This window comes from Seriola aureovittata, chromosome 9 (genome assembly GCF_021018895.1).
Source record: "Seriola aureovittata isolate HTS-2021-v1 ecotype China chromosome 9, ASM2101889v1, whole genome shotgun sequence".
In the NCBI taxonomy this organism is placed as follows: domain Eukaryota; kingdom Metazoa; phylum Chordata; class Actinopteri; order Carangiformes; family Carangidae; genus Seriola; species Seriola aureovittata.
In genome coordinates this window covers 23,305,048-23,324,525 of record NC_079372.1, presented here as the reverse complement: position 1 = coordinate 23,324,525, position 19,478 = coordinate 23,305,048, and the positions used below count along the sequence as shown (strand labels likewise).

General features: G+C 30.7%; 1 protein-coding gene across 1 annotated transcript; it reads right to left on the bottom strand.

Moving 5' to 3' along the window:
• Positions 1 to 14,627: 14,627 nt before the first annotated feature.
• On the bottom strand, positions 14,628 to 16,103 carry LOC130174932 (hatching enzyme 1.2-like). Its single transcript, XM_056385182.1, has one exon. It carries the CDS (start codon positions 16,089 to 16,091, stop codon positions 15,288 to 15,290), a length of 804 nt encoding a protein of 267 aa, XP_056241157.1. The 5' UTR covers positions 16,092 to 16,103; the 3' UTR covers positions 14,628 to 15,287.
• Between the last annotated feature and the right edge of the window lie 3,375 nt (positions 16,104 to 19,478).

The following is a 19,478-nucleotide window of genomic DNA, read 5'->3' as shown; positions in this document are numbered from 1 at the left end:
TCAAAAAACGTCATAGTATAGTATGTCATGAAAATATAAAAAAAAGTCATAGTATAGTATGGCATAAAAATATCATAAAACGTCATAGTATAGTATGGCATAAATTTGTCAAAAAACGTCATAGTATAGTATGGCATAAAAATATCATAAAACGTCATAGTATAGTATGGCGTAATAATATCAAAAACAGTCATAGTATAGTATGGCATAAAATTGTCAAAAAACGTCATATTATAGTATGGCATAAAAATATCAAAAAACTTCATAGTATAGTATGGCATAAAAATATCAAAAAACGTCATAGTATAGTATGGCATGAAAATATAAAAAAAAGTCATAGTATAGTATGGCATAAAAATATCATAAAACGTCATAGTATAGTATGGCATAAAATTGTCAAAAAACGTCATAGTATAGTATGGCATAAAAATATCAAAAAACGTCATAATATAGTATAGCATAAAAATATCAAAAAACGTCATAGTATAGTATGGCATAAAATTGTCATAAAACGTCATAGTATAGTATGGCATAAAATTGTCAAAAAACGTCATGGTATAATATGGCATAAAAATATCAAAAAACGTCATAGTATAATATGCCATAAAAAATATCATAAAACGTCATAGTATAGTATGGCATAAATTTGTCAAAAAACTTCATAGTATAGTATGGCATAAAATTGTCAAAAAACGTCATAGTATAGTATGGCATAAATTTGTCAAAAACTTCAAAGTATAGTATGGCATAAATTTGTCAAAAAACTTCATAGTATAGTATAGCATAAAAATATCATAAAACGTCATAGTATAGTATGGCATAAGTTTGTCAAAAAACTTCATAGTATAGTATAGCATAAAAATATCATAAAACGTCATAGTATAGTATGGCATAAAATTGTCAAAAAACTTCATAGTATAGTATGGCATAAAATTGTCATAAAACGTCATAGTATAGTATGGCATAAATTTGTCAAAAAACTTCATAGTATAGTATGGCATAAAATTGTCAAAAAACGTCATAGTATAGTATGGCATAAATTTGTCAAAAAACTTCAAAGTATAGTATGGCATAAATTTGTCAAAAAACGTCATAATATAGTATAGCATAAAAATATCATAAAACGTCATAGTATAGTATGGCATAAAATTGTCAAAAAACGTCATGGTATAATATGGCATAAAAATATCAAAAAACGTCATAGTATAATATGGCATAAAAATATCATAAAACGTCATAGTATAGTATGGCATAAAAATATCATAAAACGTCATAGTATAGTATGGCATAAATTTGTCAAAAAACTTCATAGTATAGTATGGCATAAAAATATCAAAAAACTCATAGTATAGTATGGCATAAAAATATCAAAAAACATCATAGTATAGTATAGTATGGCATAAAAATATCAAAAAACGTCATAGTATAGTATGGCATAAATTTGTCAAAAAACTTCATAGTATAGTATGGCATAAAAATATCATAAAACGTCATAGTATAGTATGGCATAAATTTGTCAAAAAACGTCATAGTATAGTATGGCATAAATTTGTCAAAAAACGTCATAGTATAGTATGGCATAAATTTGTCAAAAAACTTCATAGTATAGTATGGCATAAAAATATCATAAAACGTCATAGTATAGTATGGCATAAATTTGTCAAAAAACGTCATAGTATAGTGTGGCATAAAAATATCATAAAACGTCATAGTATAGTATGGCATAAAATTGAAAAAAAACTTCATAGTATAGTATGTCATAAAAATATCAAAAAACTTCATAGTATAGAATGGCATAAATTTTTCATAAAACATCATAGTATAGTATGGAATAAAATTGTCACAAAACGTCATAGTATAGTATGGCATAAATTTGTCAAAAACTTCATAGTATAGTATGGCATAAATTTGTCAAAAAACTTCATAGTATAGTATGGCATAAAATTGTCAAAAAACGTCATAGTATAGTATGGCTTAAAAGTATCATAAAACGTCATAGTATAGTATGGCATGAAAATATAAAAAACGTAATAGTATAGTATGGCATAAAAATATCATAAAACGTCATAGTATAGTATGGCATAAATTTGTCAAAAAACTTCATAGTATAGTATGGCATAAAAATATCATAAAACGTCATAGTGCAATATGGCTTAAAAATATCATAAAACGTCATAGTATAGTATGGCATAAATTTGTCAAAAAACTTCATAGTATAGAATGGCATAAATTTTCAAAAAACTTCATAGTATAGTATGGCATAAAAATATCATAAAACGTCATAGTATAGTATGGCATAAATTTGTCAAAAAACTTTATAGTATAGTGTGGCATAAAAATATCATAAAACGTCATAGTATAGTATGGCATAAAATTGTCAAAAAACGTCATAGTATAGTATGGCATAAAATTGTCAAAAAACGTCATAGTATAGTATGGCATAAAATTGTCAAAAAACGTCATAGTATAGTATGGCATAAAAATATCATAAAACGTCATAGTATAGTATGGCATAAATTTGTCAAAAAACTCATAGTATAGTATGGCATAAATTTGTCAAAAAACTTCATAGTATAGTATGGCATAAAAATATCATAAAACGTCATAGTGCAATATGGCTTAAAAATATCATAAAACGTCATAGTATAGTATGGCATAAAATTGTCAAAAAACGTCATAGTATAGTATGGCATAAATTTGTCAAAAAACTTCATAGTATAGTATGGCATAAAATTGTGAAAAAACGTCATAGTATAGTATGGCTTAAAAATATCATAGAACGTCATAGTATAGTATGGCATGAAAATATAAAAAACGTAATAGTATAGTATGGCATAAAAATATCATAAAACGTCATAGTATAGTATGGCATAAATTTGTCAAAAAACTTCATAGTATAGTATGGCATAAAAATATCATAAAACGTCATAGTGCAATATGGCTTAAAAATATCATAAAACGTCATAGTATAGTATGGCATAAAATTGTCAAAAAACTTCATAGTGTAATATTGCTTAAAAATATCATAAAATGTCATAGTATAGTGTGGCATAAAAATATCATAAAACGTCATAGTATAGTATGGCATAAATTTGTCAAAAAACTTCATAGTATAGTATGGCATAAATTTGTCAAAAAACGTCGTATTATAGTATGGCATAGAAATAAAAAAAAACTTCATAGTATAGTATGGCATAAAAATATCAAAAAACGTCATAATATAGTATAGCATAAAAATATCAAAAAACGTCATAGTATAGTATGGCATAAAATTGTCATAAAACGTCATAGTATAGTATGGCATAAAATTGTCAAAAAACGTCATGGTATAATATGGCATAAAAATATCAAAAAACGTCATAGTATAATATGGCATAAAAATATCATAAAACGTCATAGTATAGTATGGCATAAATTTGTCAAAAAACTTCATAGTATAGTATGGCATAAAATTGTCAAAAAACGTCATAGTATAGTATGGCATAAATTTGTCAAAAACTTCAAAGTATAGTATGGCATAAATTTGTCAAAAAACTTCATAGTATAGTATAGCATAAAAATATCATAAAACGTCATAGTATAGTATGGCATAAATTTGTCAAAAAACTTCATAGTATAGTATAGCATAAAAATATCATAAAACGTCATAGTATAGTATGGCATAAAATTGTCATAAAACGTCATAGTATAGTATGGCATAAAATTGTCAAAAAACGTCATAGTATAATATGGCATAAAAATATCATAAAACGTCATAGTATAGTATGGCATAAAATTGTCAAAAAACGTCATGGTATAATATGGCACAAAAATATCAAAAAACGTCATAGTATAATATGGCATAAAAATATCATAAAACGTCATAGTATAGTATGGCATAAAAATATCATAAAACGTCATAGTATAGTATGGCATAAATTTGTCAAAAAACTTCATAGTATAGTATGGCATAAAAATATCAAAAAACGTATAGTATGGTATAAAAATATCATAAAGTATATGGCATAAAAATATCAAAAAACGTCATAGTATAGTATGGCATAAATTTGTCAAAAAACTTCATAGTATAGTATGGCATAAAAATATCATAAAACGTCATAGTATAGTATGGCATAAAATTGAAAAAAAACGTCATAGTATAGTATGGCATAAATTTGTCAAAAAACGTCATAGTATAGTATGGCATAAATTTGTCAAAAAACGTCATAGTATAGTATGGCATAAATTTGTCAAAAAACTTCATAGTATAGTATGGCATAAAAATATCATAAAACGTCATAGTATAGTATGGCATAAATTTGTCAAAAAACTTCATAGTATAGTGTGGCATAAAAATATCATAAAACGTCATAGTATAGTATGGCATAAAATTGAAAAAAAACGTCATAGTATAGTATGGCATAAAATTGTCAAAAAACGTCATAGTATAGTATGGCATAAAATTGTCAAAAAACGTCATAGTATAGTATGGCATAAAAATATCATAAAACGTCATAGTATAGTATGGCATAAATTTGTCAAAAAACTTCATAGTATAATATGGCATAAAAATATCATAAAGTATATGGCATAAAAATATCAAAAAACGTCATAGTATAATATGGCATAAAAATATCATAAAACGTCATAGTATAGTATGGCATAAATTTGTCAAAACACTTCATAGTATAATATGGCATAAAAATATCAAAAAACGTCATAGTATAGTATGGCATAAAACTGTCAAAAAACTTCATAGTATAGTATGGCATAAAATTGTCAAAAAACGTCATAGTATAGTATGGCATAAAATTGTCAAAAAACGTCATAGTATAGTATGGCTTAAAAATATCATAAAACGTCATAGTATAGTATAGTATGGCATAAAATTGTCAAAAAACGTCATAGTATAGTATGGCTTAAAAATATCATAAAACGTCATAGTATAGTATGGCATAAAATTGTCAAAAAACGTCATAGTATAGTATGGCATAAAAATATCAAAAAACGTCATAGTATAGTATGGATTAAAAATATCATAAAACGTCATAGTATAGTATAGTATTGCATAAATTTTTCAAAAAACGTCATAGTATAGTATGGCATAAAATTGTCAAAAAACGTCATAGTATAGTATGGCTTAAGTTTGTCAAAAAACTTCAAAGTATAGTATGGCATAAATTTGTCAAAAAACTTCATAGTATAGTATGGCATAAAAATATCATAAAAAGTCATAGTATAGTATGGCATAAAATTGTCAAAAAACGTCATAGTATAGTATGGCATAAAATTGTCAAAAAACGTCATAGTATAGTATGGATTAAAAATATCATAAAACGTCATAGTATAGTATAGTATTGCATAAAATTTGTCAAAAAACGTCATAGTATAGTATGGCATAAAATTGTCAAAAAACGTCATAGTATAGTATGGCTTAAGTTTGTCAAAAAACTTCAAAGTATAGTATGGCATAAATTTGTCAAAAAACTTCATAGTATAGTATGGCATAAAAATATCATAAAACGTCATAGTATAGTATGGCATAAATTTGTCAAAAAACTTCATAGTATAGTATGGCATAAAAATATCATAAAACTTCATAGTATAGTATGGCATAAAATTGAAAAAAAACTTCATAGTATAGTATGTCATAAAAATATCAAAAAACTTCATAGTATAGAATGGCATAAATTTTTCATAAAACATCATAGTATAGTATGGAATAAAATTGTCACAAAACGTCATAGTATAGTATGGCATAAATTTGTCAAAAACTTCATAGTATAGTATGGCATAAATTTGTCAAAAAACTTCATAGTATAGTATGGCATAAAATTGTCAAAAAACGTCATAGTATAGTATGGCTTAAAAGTATCATAAAACGTCATAGTATAGTATGGCATGAAAATATAAAAAACGTAATAGTATAGTATGGCATAAAAATATCATAAAACGTCATAGTATAGTATGGCATAAATTTGTCAAAAAACTTCATAGTATAGTATGGCATAAAAATATCATAAAACGTCATAGTGCAATATGGCTTAAAAATATCATAAAACGTCATAGTATAGTATGGCATAAATTTGTCAAAAAACTTCATAGTATAGAATGGCATAAAATTTTCATAAAACATCATAGTATAGTATGGCATAAAATTGTCACAAAACGTCATAGTATAGTATGGCATAAATTTGTCAAAAACTTCATAGTATAGTATGGCATAAATTTGTCAAAAAACTTCATAGTATAGTATGGCATAAAATTGTGAAAAAACGTCATAGTATAGTATGGCTTAAAAATATCATAGAACGTCATAGTATAGTATGGCATGAAAATATAAAAAACGTAATAGTATAGTATGGCATAAAAATATCATAAAACGTCATAGTATAGTATGGCATAAAATTGTCAAAAAACTTCATAGTATAGTATGGCATAAAAATATCATAAAACGTCATAGTGCAATATGGCTTAAAAATATCATAAAACGTCATAGTATAGTATGGCATAAAATTGTCAAAAAACTTCATAGTGTAATATTGCTTAAAAATATCATAAAATGTCATAGTATAGTGTGGCATAAAAATATCATAAAACGTCATAGTATAGTATGGCATAAATTTGTCAAAAAACTTCATAGTATAGTATGGCATAAATTTGTCAAAAAACGTCGTATTATAGTATGGCATAGAAATAAAAAAAAACTTCATAGTATAGTATGGCATAAAAATATCAAAAAACGTCATAATATAGTATAGCATAAAAATATCAAAAAACGTCATAGTATAGTATGGCATAAAATTGTCATAAAACGTCATAGTATAGTATGGCATAAAATTGTCAAAAAACGTCATGGTATAATATGGCATAAAAATATCAAAAAACGTCATAGTATAATATGCCATAAAAAATATCATAAAACGTCATAGTATAGTATGGCATAAATTTGTCAAAAAACTTCATAGTATAGTATGGCATAAAATTGTCAAAAAACGTCATAGTATAGTATGGCATAAATTTGTCAAAAACTTCAAAGTATAGTATGGCATAAATTTGTCAAAAAACTTCATAGTATAGTATAGCATAAAAATATCATAAAACGTCATAGTATAGTATGGCATAAGTTTGTCAAAAAACTTCATAGTATAGTATAGCATAAAAATATCATAAAACGTCATAGTATAGTATGGCATAAAATTGTCATAAAACGTCATAGTATAGTATGGCATAAAATTGTCATAAAACGTCATAGTATAGTATGGCATAAATTTGTCAAAAAACTTCATAGTATAGTATGGCATAAAATTGTCAAAAAACGTCATAGTATAGTATGGCATAAATTTGTCAAAAACTTCAAAGTATAGTATGGCATAAATTTGTCAAAAAACTTCATATTATAGTATAGCATAAAAATATCATAAAACGTCATAGTATAGTATGGCATAAAATTGTCAAAAAACGTCATGGTATAATATGGCACAAAAATATCAAAAAACGTCATAGTATAATATGGCATAAAAATATCATAAAACGTCATAGTATAGTATGGCATAAAAATATCATAAAACGTCATAGTATAGTATGGCATAAATTTGTCAAAAAACTTCATAGTATAGTATGGCATAAGAATATCAAAAAACGTCATAGTATAGTATATGGCATAAAAATATCATAAAGTATATGGCATAAAAATATCAAAAAACTTCAAAGTATAGTATGGCATAAATTTGTCAAAAAACTTCATATTATAGTATAGCATAAAAATATCATAAAACGTCATAGTATAGTATGGCATAAAATTGTCAAAAAACGTCATGGTATAATATGGCACAAAAATATCAAAAAACGTCATAGTATAATATGGCATAAAAATATCATAAAACGTCATAGTATAGTATGGCATAAAAATATCATAAAACGTCATAGTATAGTATGGCATAAATTTGTCAAAAAACTTCATAGTATAGTATGGCATAAGAATATCAAAAAACGTCATAGTATAGTATATGGCATAAAAATATCATAAAGTATATGGCATAAAAATATCAAAAAACGTCATAGTATAGTATGGCATAAATTTGTCAAAAAACTTCATAGTATAGTATGGCATAAAAATATCATAAAACGTCATAGTATAGTATGGCATAAATTTGTCAAAAAACGTCATAGTATAGTATGGCATAAATTTGTCAAAAAACGTCATAGTATAGTATGGCATAAATTTGTCAAAAAACTTCATAGTATAGTATGGCATAAAAATATCATAAAACGTCATAGTATAGTATGGCATAAATTTGTCAAAAAACTTTATAGTATAGTGTGGCATAAAAATATCATAAAACGTCATAGTATAGTATGGCATAAAATTGAAAAAAAACGTCATAGTATAGTATGGCATAAAATTGTCAAAAAACGTCATAGTATAGTATGGCATAAAATTGTCAAAAAACGTCATAGTATAGTATGGCATAAAAATATCATAAAACGTCATAGTATAGTATGGCATAAATTTGTCAAAAAACTTCATAGTATAGTATGGCATAAATTTGTCAAAAAACTTCATAGTATAGTATGGCATAAAAATATCATAAAACGTCATAGTGCAATATGGCTTAAAAATATCATAAAACGTCATAGTATAGTATGGCATAAAATTGTGAAACACGTCATAGTATAGTATGGCATAAATTTGTCAAAAAACTTCATAGTATAGTATGGCATAAAATTGTGAAAAAACGTCATAGTATAGTATGGCTTAAAAATATCATAGAACGTCATAGTATAGTATGGCATGAAAATATAAAAAACGTAATAGTATAGTATGGCATAAAAATATCATAAAACGTCATAGTATAGTATGGCATAAATTTGTCAAAAAACTTCATAGTATAGTATGGCATAAAAATATCATAAAACGTCATAGTGCAATATGGCTTAAAAATATCATAAAACGTCATAGTATAGTATGGCATAAAATTGTCAAAAAACTTCATAGTGTAATATTGCTTAAAAATATCATAAAATGTCATAGTATAGTATGGCATAAAAATATCATAAAACGTCATAGTATAGTGTGGCATAAAAATATCATAAAACGTCATAGTATAGTATGGCATAAAATTGTCAAAAAACTTCATAGTATAGTATGGCATAAATTTGTCAAAAAACGTCGTATTATAGTATGGCATAGAAATAAAAAAAAACTTCATAGTATAGTATGGCATAAAAATATCAAAAAACGTCATAATATAGTATAGCATAAAAATATCAAAAAACGTCATAGTATAGTATTGCATAAAAATTGTCATAAAACGTCATAGTATAGTATGGCATAAAATTGTCAAAAAACGTCATGGTATAATATGGCATAAAAATATCAAAAAACGTCATAGTATAATATGGCATAAAAATATCATAAAACGTCATAGTATAGTATGGCATAAATTTGTCAAAAAACTTCATAGTATAGTATGGCATAAAATTGTCAAAAAACGTCATAGTATAGTATGGCATAAATTTGTCAAAAACTTCAAAGTATAGTATGGCATAAATTTGTCAAAAAACTTCATAGTATAGTATAGCATAAAAATATCATAAAACGTCATAGTATAGTATGGCATAAATTTGTCAAAAAACTTCATCGTATAGTATAGCATAAAAATATCATAAAACGTCATAGTATAGTATGGCATAAAATTGTCATAAAACGTCATAGTATAGTATGGCATAAAATTGTCAAAAAACGTCATAGTATAATATGGCATAAAAATATCATAAAACGTCATAGTATAGTATGGCATAAAATTGTCAAAAAACGTCATGGTATAATATGGCACAAAAATATCAAAAAACGTCATAGTATAATATGGCATAAAAATATCATAAAACGTCATAGTATAGTATGGCATAAAAATATCAAAAAACTCATAGTATAGTATGGCATAAATTTGTCAAAAAACTTCATAGTATAGTATGGCATGAAAATATAAAAAACGTAATAGTATAGTATGGTATAAAAATATCATAAAGTATATGGCATAAAAATATCAAAAAACGTCATAGTATAGTATGGCATAAATTTGTCAAAAAACTTCATAGTATAGTATGGCATAAAAATATCATAAAACGTCATAGTATAGTATGGCATAAAATTGAAAAAAAACGTCATAGTATAGTATGGCATAAATTTGTCAAAAAACGTCATAGTATAGTATGGCATAAATTTGTCAAAAAACGTCATAGTATAGTATGGCATAAATTTGTCAAAAAACTTCATAGTATAGTATGGCATAAAAATATCATAAAACGTCATAGTATAGTATGGCATAAATTTGTCAAAAAACTTCATAGTATAGTGTGGCATAAAAATATCATAAAACGTCATAGTATAGTATGGCATAAAATTGAAAAAAAACGTCATAGTATAGTATGGCATAAATTTGTCAAAAAACGTCATAGTATAGTATGGCATAAATTTGTCAAAAAACGTCATAGTATAGTATGGCATAAATTTGTCAAAAAACTTCATAGTATAGTATGGCATAAAAATATCATAAAACGTCATAGTATAGTATGGCATAAATTTGTCAAAAAACTTCATAGTATAGTGTGGCATAAAAATATCATAAAACGTCATAGTATAGTATGGCATAAAATTGTCAAAAAACGTCATAGTATAGTATGGCATAAAATTGTCAAAAAACGTCATAGTATAGTATGGCATAAATTTGTCAAAAAACTTCATAGTATAATATGGCATAAAAATATCAAAAAACGTCATAGTATAGTATGGCATAAAAATATCATAAAACGTCATAGTATAGTATGGCATAAAAATATCATAAAACGTCATAGTATAGTATGGCATAAAAATATCATAAAACGTCATAGTATAGTATGGCATAAAAATATCATAATACGTCATAGTATAGTATGGCATAAATTTGTCAAAAAACTTCATAGTATAGTATGGCATAAAAATATCATAAAACGTCATAGTGCAATATGGCTTAAAAATATCATAAAACGTCATAGTATAGTATGGCATAAAATTGTGAAACACGTCATAGTATAGTATTGCATAAAAATATCAGAAAACTTCATATTATAGAATTGATTGAAAATATAAAAAAAACGTGATAATATAGTATTGGATAAAAATATCAAAAAACGTCATAGTATAGTATGCCATAAAATTGTCAAAAAACTTCATAGTGTAATATGGCTTAAAAATATCATAAAACGTCATAGTATAGTATGGCATAAAAATATCAGAAAACATCATATTATAGAATTGATTGAAAATATAAAAAAAACGTGATAATATAGTATTGGATAAAAATATCAAAAAACGTCATAGTATAGTATGGCATAAAATTGTCAAAAAACTTCATAGTGTAATATGGCTTAAAAATATCATAAAACGTCATAGTATAGTATGGCATAAAATTGTCAAAAAATGTCACAGTGTAGCATGGTGTGAAATTATCTAAAAACGTCATAGTATAGTATGGCTTAAAAATATCAAAACATGTCAGGGTATAGTAAGGCATAAAATTGTCAAAAAACTTCATAGTCTAGTGTGGCATAAAAATATTGAAAAACGTCATAGTATAGAACAGCATAAAAATAAAGAAAAGCTTCATAGTATAATATGGCTTTAAAACATCAAAAAATGTCATGGTATAGTAAGGCATTAAATTTTCTAAAACATCATTGTATAGTATGGTGTGAAATTATCTAAAATTTTCATAGTATATTGGGCATAAAATTTACAAAAATGTCATTGTATATTGGGCATAAAAATGTCCAAAAATGTCATAGTGTAGTAAGGCATAAAACATCATAGTATACTAAGGCATAATAATGTCACATTACAGTAAGGCATAAAAACTTCAAAAAACGCCATAGTATATCCAGGTATAAAAATGTCCCAAAAAAACGCCATAATGTAGTAAGGCGTTTAAAATGCCAAAAATGTCATAGTACAATATGGCTAAAAAATGTCTAGAAAATGTCATAGTAAAGTAATACATAAAAATGGTTGAGGGGCAATGTAGGGGCAGGCTTGATCAGGTGGAGCGGGACATGCAGGAGAATCGAGGGTGGGATGCTGGCAGGTCAGTGTGGCTGGAGTCCAGCTGTTAAGGTGGTTCCGGGAGTTGACTTGAGTGGAGGTGGGGAGAGCTCTGGGATTGGATAGGAGATGGTGAAGGCTGGACATGGCAGGAATCACTGTCAGCAGATTTAATGACCCTGAGGCAAAAACATAACTCATAATTACTACAAATACTACAAACAAACAAACAAACACATAAGTGAGGGAAAACAGAGGAGAACATAAGAAAATATTCCAATCTTAATAATATAAAAAATTTTAAAAAAATTTCATCATATAAGAAATTAAATCAAGTAAATCATTTATGCACCGTTTATTTATAATTTATTGTATAACAACTCACAAAAAATCATATGCATCAAAGCATAGAAGTATTAGAGTATATATAGCTACAAAAATGTCTTATTATATTAAGCCAGAAAAATGTGAATGTAGTATACCGAGTCAAATAACAAAGGTTATAATAATGTCATTGTATATAGTAATAGTCAGTCAAAAATATAATAGTATAAGAAGCCATATAATATAGGAAGTCATAAAAAATGTCATAGTGTAGCAAGTCATGAAAAACTGTCACAGTATAGTGAATAATAGGATTAGACACTTTTGTCATGTCCTCTCTGCCTTTTCTGCATCAGATATGCAAAACAGATATGCCAAAAAAAAAGTTTAGTATTGTGATGTCAGCGTATAGTAAGGCATAAAATGTCATAGTATATGAGGTTAAAAAGGTTATAGAGTGATAAGTCATAAAATGTCACAGTATAATAGATGCCTCCGCAGCTGAGAGTCAAAGCCAGAGGCATCATGTTTTCAGGTTGAACATGCGTCCCATTCTCGTGGACGTGATATCTCGGTAACACCTGGAAGGAACTTCTTCAAATTCGCACAGACATTCACTTGGACCGAAGGATGAGCTGATTACATTTTGGTGGCCAAAGGTCAAAGATCAAAGGTCAGGGTCACTGTGACCTCACAAAACAGATTTTCGGCCGTAACTCAAATTAACTTAACTCAAATGTATATAAGGATAAAATTAAATAATTTCTATCCAAAAGGTCAAAGGTCAGCTTCACTGTGACATCATAATATTCTGCAGAAATACTTCTGGACATTATTCAATACTGTAACTCAGGAATGGCAGACTATGACCATATTTCCTGATATTTGGCAGAGGCATAAAAATATGAACAGGTGATTCTAGTTTCTTCCTCTTTTTTGTTTGATTGTGTTACCAGTGTCACGTAATGTCTTGATTTATTGCTATGTACAAACTGCTGTTTACTATGGAAAACCTTTCTGTTTAAGATGTATAGATGATACGTGTGAATGTGAGGAGGCTTTATTTAGAGCACTGGCTGACAGTCCTCTTGTCATTACTCTTCATTTGCCTTTGTATCACAGCTTGTTACTCTTAAAGTCGAGAATATGTAGTATTGTATGTATGTATGAAATATGTATATGAGTTGAATTTGAATGTCTGTTTATGAAGATAACCTTTAACGTGGATAAATATCTGACAACTGGAAAAATATAGTATATATATATAAATATACACTGTTGCCCATAAAGTTGGAATAATTTAGTTTTCAGTTTAATTGTGGTTTAATTGTGGTTTCATTTTCATTGTGATATGTTTGGAAGAGATTGACTACTAAAGTTTTGAGAAGATATACACTTTATTTGTCAAGAATAAATCACAGTGTCACAATCATTTCATGCAAAGAGGTAAAAAATATTTTATTCCAACTTTATGAGCAACAGTGTATATATGTATAAATATATTATTATATAGTGAACCATGAGACGTCTACTCCCTGAACGCATTCATATTTACATACATTGATAGACTGTACATGTATCTGTTACTGTGCTTCATGAACCTGAAGTGAAACCAGGTGATATTCAAAATCATGGAGGGGTGAAGTTTCTGTCAAGGGTTTGAGGTAAGTAGGGGTAAAGGGTGGACCCATATGCGGAGGAGGAACCAGTGTCAAGGAATTTATTAACAAAAAAACCAAAATCCATACATGGGACGATGCCACTGCCGAAACAAACAACAAATCTCATCACCAACAATAAAACCACAAAGACAAGACAGAGCAAGGGCTTTTTTAAAGGAACAGAACTGATTACTATGGAGAACAGGTGGGGAAGCAGACACAGGTGGGACACATCAGGGATGATTAACCAAAGGAAGCAAAACTTGAACTCAGACACTGGGGCGACATGACTCTCAAAATAAAAACAGGAAGTGCACGGGGAAACAGAGCACAAGACAGGGAAGACTAAACTAGACACCAGAAACACTCAAAACCCAGAACAGAAACCCAAAACACAGAAAACCAAACCAAGAAAGTCCAAAAAAAACAAAACCCTGGAGCCTCCAGGCTGAGACCATGACAGTTTCAGGGAACACACACACACGCACACACACACACACACCACACACACACACACACACACACACACACACACACACACACACACACACACTGAGCACTATAGTAGCAACACTGGGTGGGGCCTCAGTTCTTCTCAGTTTATTCATTCTGCATGACATTTATGTCAAAGATGTTCAATGTACACAATTAAATTTTTGCATTTTGTATACATACATTTCTGCACACAAACATTCATACCTACGTAACAAATACATATACATTTATATTTTTCTGGTACACGATGATATTTTTGCTAAATATTCCAGTGGTGCTCATGGGGTCAGCTGGTGAGTTATTGTAGCTGGTGAGCTAACTGCTAACAAACTAGCAAGCCAGGACATGCTATAAGAATGTAAGTTTGTTAGCTTGTAAGCTAACAGTACAGTAAGTCTCCACAGCTCATTAAAAGCAGTATTTGTCTGATGTCTTCCTGGACAGTGTTCACAGCTAATAGGTTAGCTTCCTGCGTTTGATCATCTTTGTCAAGATGGATTGATATTGGTCAACAGTCAAATTCAACAATGTTCACCAAAGTGCAGTGGATGCACTTTGCCTCCACCAAGGAGTCACCTTTTTGTGCTGATTCCATTAAAATGAATTGATTTGACTGCAAAATGTTGCTGTTTTAAATGCTGGTGTGTGAAGCACTTTGACTTGTTGAAAGGCATTATACCAAAAAACTAACTTTGAACATTTTTAAATAACCAAATTTGGAGATTTTCACTGGACAGTGGCAAAAAAGCTCAGGGCCTTTTGCAGTGGTACAGCTGGTTGATTCTGTGGATGTCAAGTTCTGACATGTCCTTCCTCTGGCCAATTTGGACTGAAGCGTCTGGGATCGGGGTAATTGTGTTTTTGCCATTTTGGGAGAAATAATGTTTTCCATAGTGCATGATTGAGGAGTAGTCGTATGGAGTGTTCAGGTTGTTGGTGTGATGCTTCTGGAAGTTGTTGGTCTTTCCTGGTTTGATGTTGTCCCAGTTGATTGTGACATACTGGTCGCGGTCGCTCCTGCTCTGCTCATGATAGAAGCCCAGGGCGTGAATGAGTTCGTGCTGGATGATGCCATATGAGATGCAGTCGGTTCGGTTGAGGGAGAGGATCTGACGGCCACCGCTTCTGCCCACTGATGAGTAGCATCCATCTCTGTTCTTGATGCTGATGTAGTCTTTGTGTTTCCTTGTGTTTTGGTGAATGAAGCGGATGCAGGTGCTGTTGTGGAAAGACTTCATGGCTCTGGAAATCTCGTCTTGGTCTGACCTTGAGAATTTGTTGCTCATGGTGTACGGGATGAGCACCAAACCACTGGAATCTTTTGTCCATAAGCAGTTGTTGTGCCTTTTGGCATTCCGTGGGATTCTAGTTCTGGTCTGCAGTATGTCACCTTCGATCAGGATCTCACTGGCCATGCTGTTGGCAGTCAAAATCCTGGCACCAATACTGTCCAACTCATTGTCATAATACTCAGGTTCTGTTTGATTTCCACCATCGATGAGCAGACAGGTGTGGCAGAGGCCAAGCAGCCACAGCAGGAGACTGAGACTCATGGTCAGCGTCTGAGGGCCTCGTTTGAAGTTAACACTCCAATGTAGTGTCTCGACTTTGATATTCCTAAAAGACAAGAAAGATTTATTAAACTAGTGTACAGCTAATTTGTTGTTAGTCCCCTCATTTATAAGATGTATGCTTGTATATCATGTGTACTCATTATTTACATGAGGGGTTCCAATGTGAGAAAATATTGGAGCCACAGAGGTGATATGGGGTGGCTTCTCTGGATTCTGTAACCCGCACCTATAGGTGCTCTCACACCTGTGGTTTGGTTTATTTGATCCAGGCCAAGGAAGGAAAATGATCCGTAGTTACTGTTTGGTTTGGTTCATGTTCACACTGACTCTTGAAAAACAAACCAAAACCCATAAAATAACTCACAGATTGGACATTTCCGGTGATGTCATTGGGGTCAATTGGCACCTTAATACAGTCCTACAGGGATGATATATGCTTTTAGTCCAACCCTGAAGTTATCATTACCCTGGTTCCCTCCACTAAAAGCCAATGGTTTTTTTCCATTGTGTTTTGGATTATTACTGAAAATAGTTCATGATACTGACATGTTTTGTTAAGCAGGATGATCTTCACTAATGATATATAATAAACACCACTTTATGATGTTTGAAGCCTAAATACAATCAGCAGAAGTAAAAAGCTAATGTTAGGCTACAAACCAACTACACCACGGTCACATGACATCAACATCATCACCACTAAACTTCAACCTGTAGTTTGATTTAGCTCCTACCTCTTCTACAAAAGCCTTTCCTCTTACAAAGTTAGTAACAGTTTGTAAGAGCACGAGTATAAACATAACAAGGCTGTAAAGGTGCACAGGTAAGTAGATTGGTTTTCATATTCAACATGATGACGTTTAACGTCCCCAACAACCTCTGTAGTCTCATTTGGACACTTGTTACCTACCGGCCTAGCAAAACATGTCCTACATATCCCTGGGTCCCCGGCTCAATTCTGGCCCACATACTTATTCCAGCTGTTATCCTCCAGTGTTGCCTGACAACCAGCATCTGACAGTCATGCTGTATGCGGGCAGGACTTGGGCCAAGGAACCGGGCAAAAGACAATATGTGGTCCAATTATTTGCCACAATCTTTTCCTTCTGGGGGGGCACCAACTAAACTCATGACTGAACTCTGTCAGCATACTAATTATACACAACTGATATGTTACCTTTACCTTTAGCGTGTTGACCTTAACATGCTAACATTAACATTTATATCCTTACAATCTCCAGACCTGCTAACTGACAATAGACAGTCAAAAACACAAACAGGTAAAGAGTGAAGATACTCACAGACAGAAGTGAGAGCTGACGTCTTCAGGTCAATGGAGTGAAGTGGAATCTTCTCTCTGAAGAATCACTAGACGTTCATGACAAGCTGAAAACCTGCTGTTAGTATGATAACCTGTGTATTTATATATGTTTTAGTGCGTCGCTGTCTCCCAACACAAAACACCACAGGCGATTGGATGACCAGAGGGCTGAGCTGTGTGTTTGTGCATGTGTGTGAGTGTGTGTGTGTGTGTGTGTGTGTGTGTGTGTGTGTGTGTGTGTGTGTTTGACCTCATGCTGATGCAGTGAAATTATGTGTTCTTTTGAAATTAAATTTGCAGAAGTTTGATTTAATTCATCTGAATAAGGAAACTTATTGTGAATAAGTTGTGAATAAGCAAACTTCTGGGAAGCCACGTCTCAGCAGAAACATATGTCAAAAGTTTTATGGAAGTCCCTGTCTCTGTCCTGCCAGAATGTTGTGGAGAGAGTGGTTGGTATTGTCCAAGATGACCTCCATCTTACATTGCATGCGTTGCTCCACAACAGTCCTGAGTGCGTCCAGACTCCTGCCAAGCACAGACCCAGCCTTTTTTACAAGTTTGTACAGTCTCTTTGTGTTCATGTCGGACATGCTGCTGCCCCAGCAGACTGCAGCATAAAAAAGTACACTGGCCACCACTGACTGATCAAACATGTGCAGCATTTCACTGCAGACGTTAAAGGACCTGAGGCTCCTTAAGAAAAAGAGCCAGCTCTGCCCCTTCCGGTAGATGGCATCCATGTTCAGGGACCAGTCCAGTTTACTGTCCAGGTGCACACCTAGGTATTTATAAGTGACGAGCAGAAGATATGAACACATGGAAGTGTCTGTCGGCAGCCTGATGGGGTCAATGGGCTCTAATACACTGTCACTGATCACATTAGCAAATGTACAACTAATATTTTTGTTTGATTACATATGAGATTTTGTTGTTACGTGGTATAAGCAGGGTTCGAATTACAGCAAGCGTTGGGGGATCTGACCCCCCCCCCAAAAAAAAGAGGTAAAAACAGCAGTTTGTGGGGCTGAAACATTTATATAATCTTGTAATACCTGTAATTATGAACATAGTCTGCCTGCCTCACTCCATCAGTGGCTCTGTCCTTAAGTCTCCCTGTTCCCGTGTGTCACAAAGACACTGTAAATGTAACTAGCAGTAGCCAACTATTTAGCATGTTTACTACACTTTCCTTCCTTTCCTTCAGAGTTTCTGAATTAAATCATGTCAAGTATCTACAGATGAATGTTAATGTTAGCTGTTTTTTAAGTTTAGCCTGAAGTTACAGTTTAGTTAATGTTTGCTAGTTTCTAACTTTAGCCTTAAGTTATTTCATTATTGATCATCATCATTAGTTATGAACAGTGAGACAATGAAGGAGTAGTTGTTGTAGAGATGCGTTTTGACTAAATTATAGAGTTTATTATTTCATGTTAATAGTCTTTTGTGTGTCTGTGGTGATTTAGTTAGTCTAAACCTTTTTAATATTAGCTTCTATTATAGACACTACACATTATAGACTCTTTGTTTTCACTCACTCTTCAATTCAGGAGTTTTACCTGTTGGGTCATTGAACAATTAGTGCTGTCAATTGATTTTAATCAATTAATCAAGTTAATCACATAAATAGGCTGTGATTAATCATGATTAATCATATGTTTAAAATTCTACTATTTACTTGTATTTTGGTGCGAGATAAAACAGTACAAGTATGGTGATGGAATAAAGAAATGTATAACACACAACTTTGGTTTGATCTAAACTTCCATTCAGAAGCTTTTTAAATCGTCAAACAGCGTTGTTGGCTGTGTTTGCCGCGCCTTTCACCCCTTCACCCCCAGGCAGGTAAACATCCACACCGCAGGACTACAGGAAGTAGTTGTGGTCAAACTTGGTGATATGATTAATTTGCGTTTAAAAAAACATAACACATTAAGGTTTCCAGATTTATCGCGAGCGTTAACAGGTTAACGTTCAAAGCCCTAATTAAAAAAAATGAGTGCTGAAGGCTCAATAATTGTATTAGCAATGATGGAAAGTAATTA

Bases quoted from the DNA above. Each gene is read 5' to 3' on its own strand.
- LOC130174932 (XM_056385182.1), bottom strand. From the start codon at position 16,091: ATGAGTCTCAGTCTCCTGCTGTGGCTGCTTGGCCTCTGCCACACCTGT.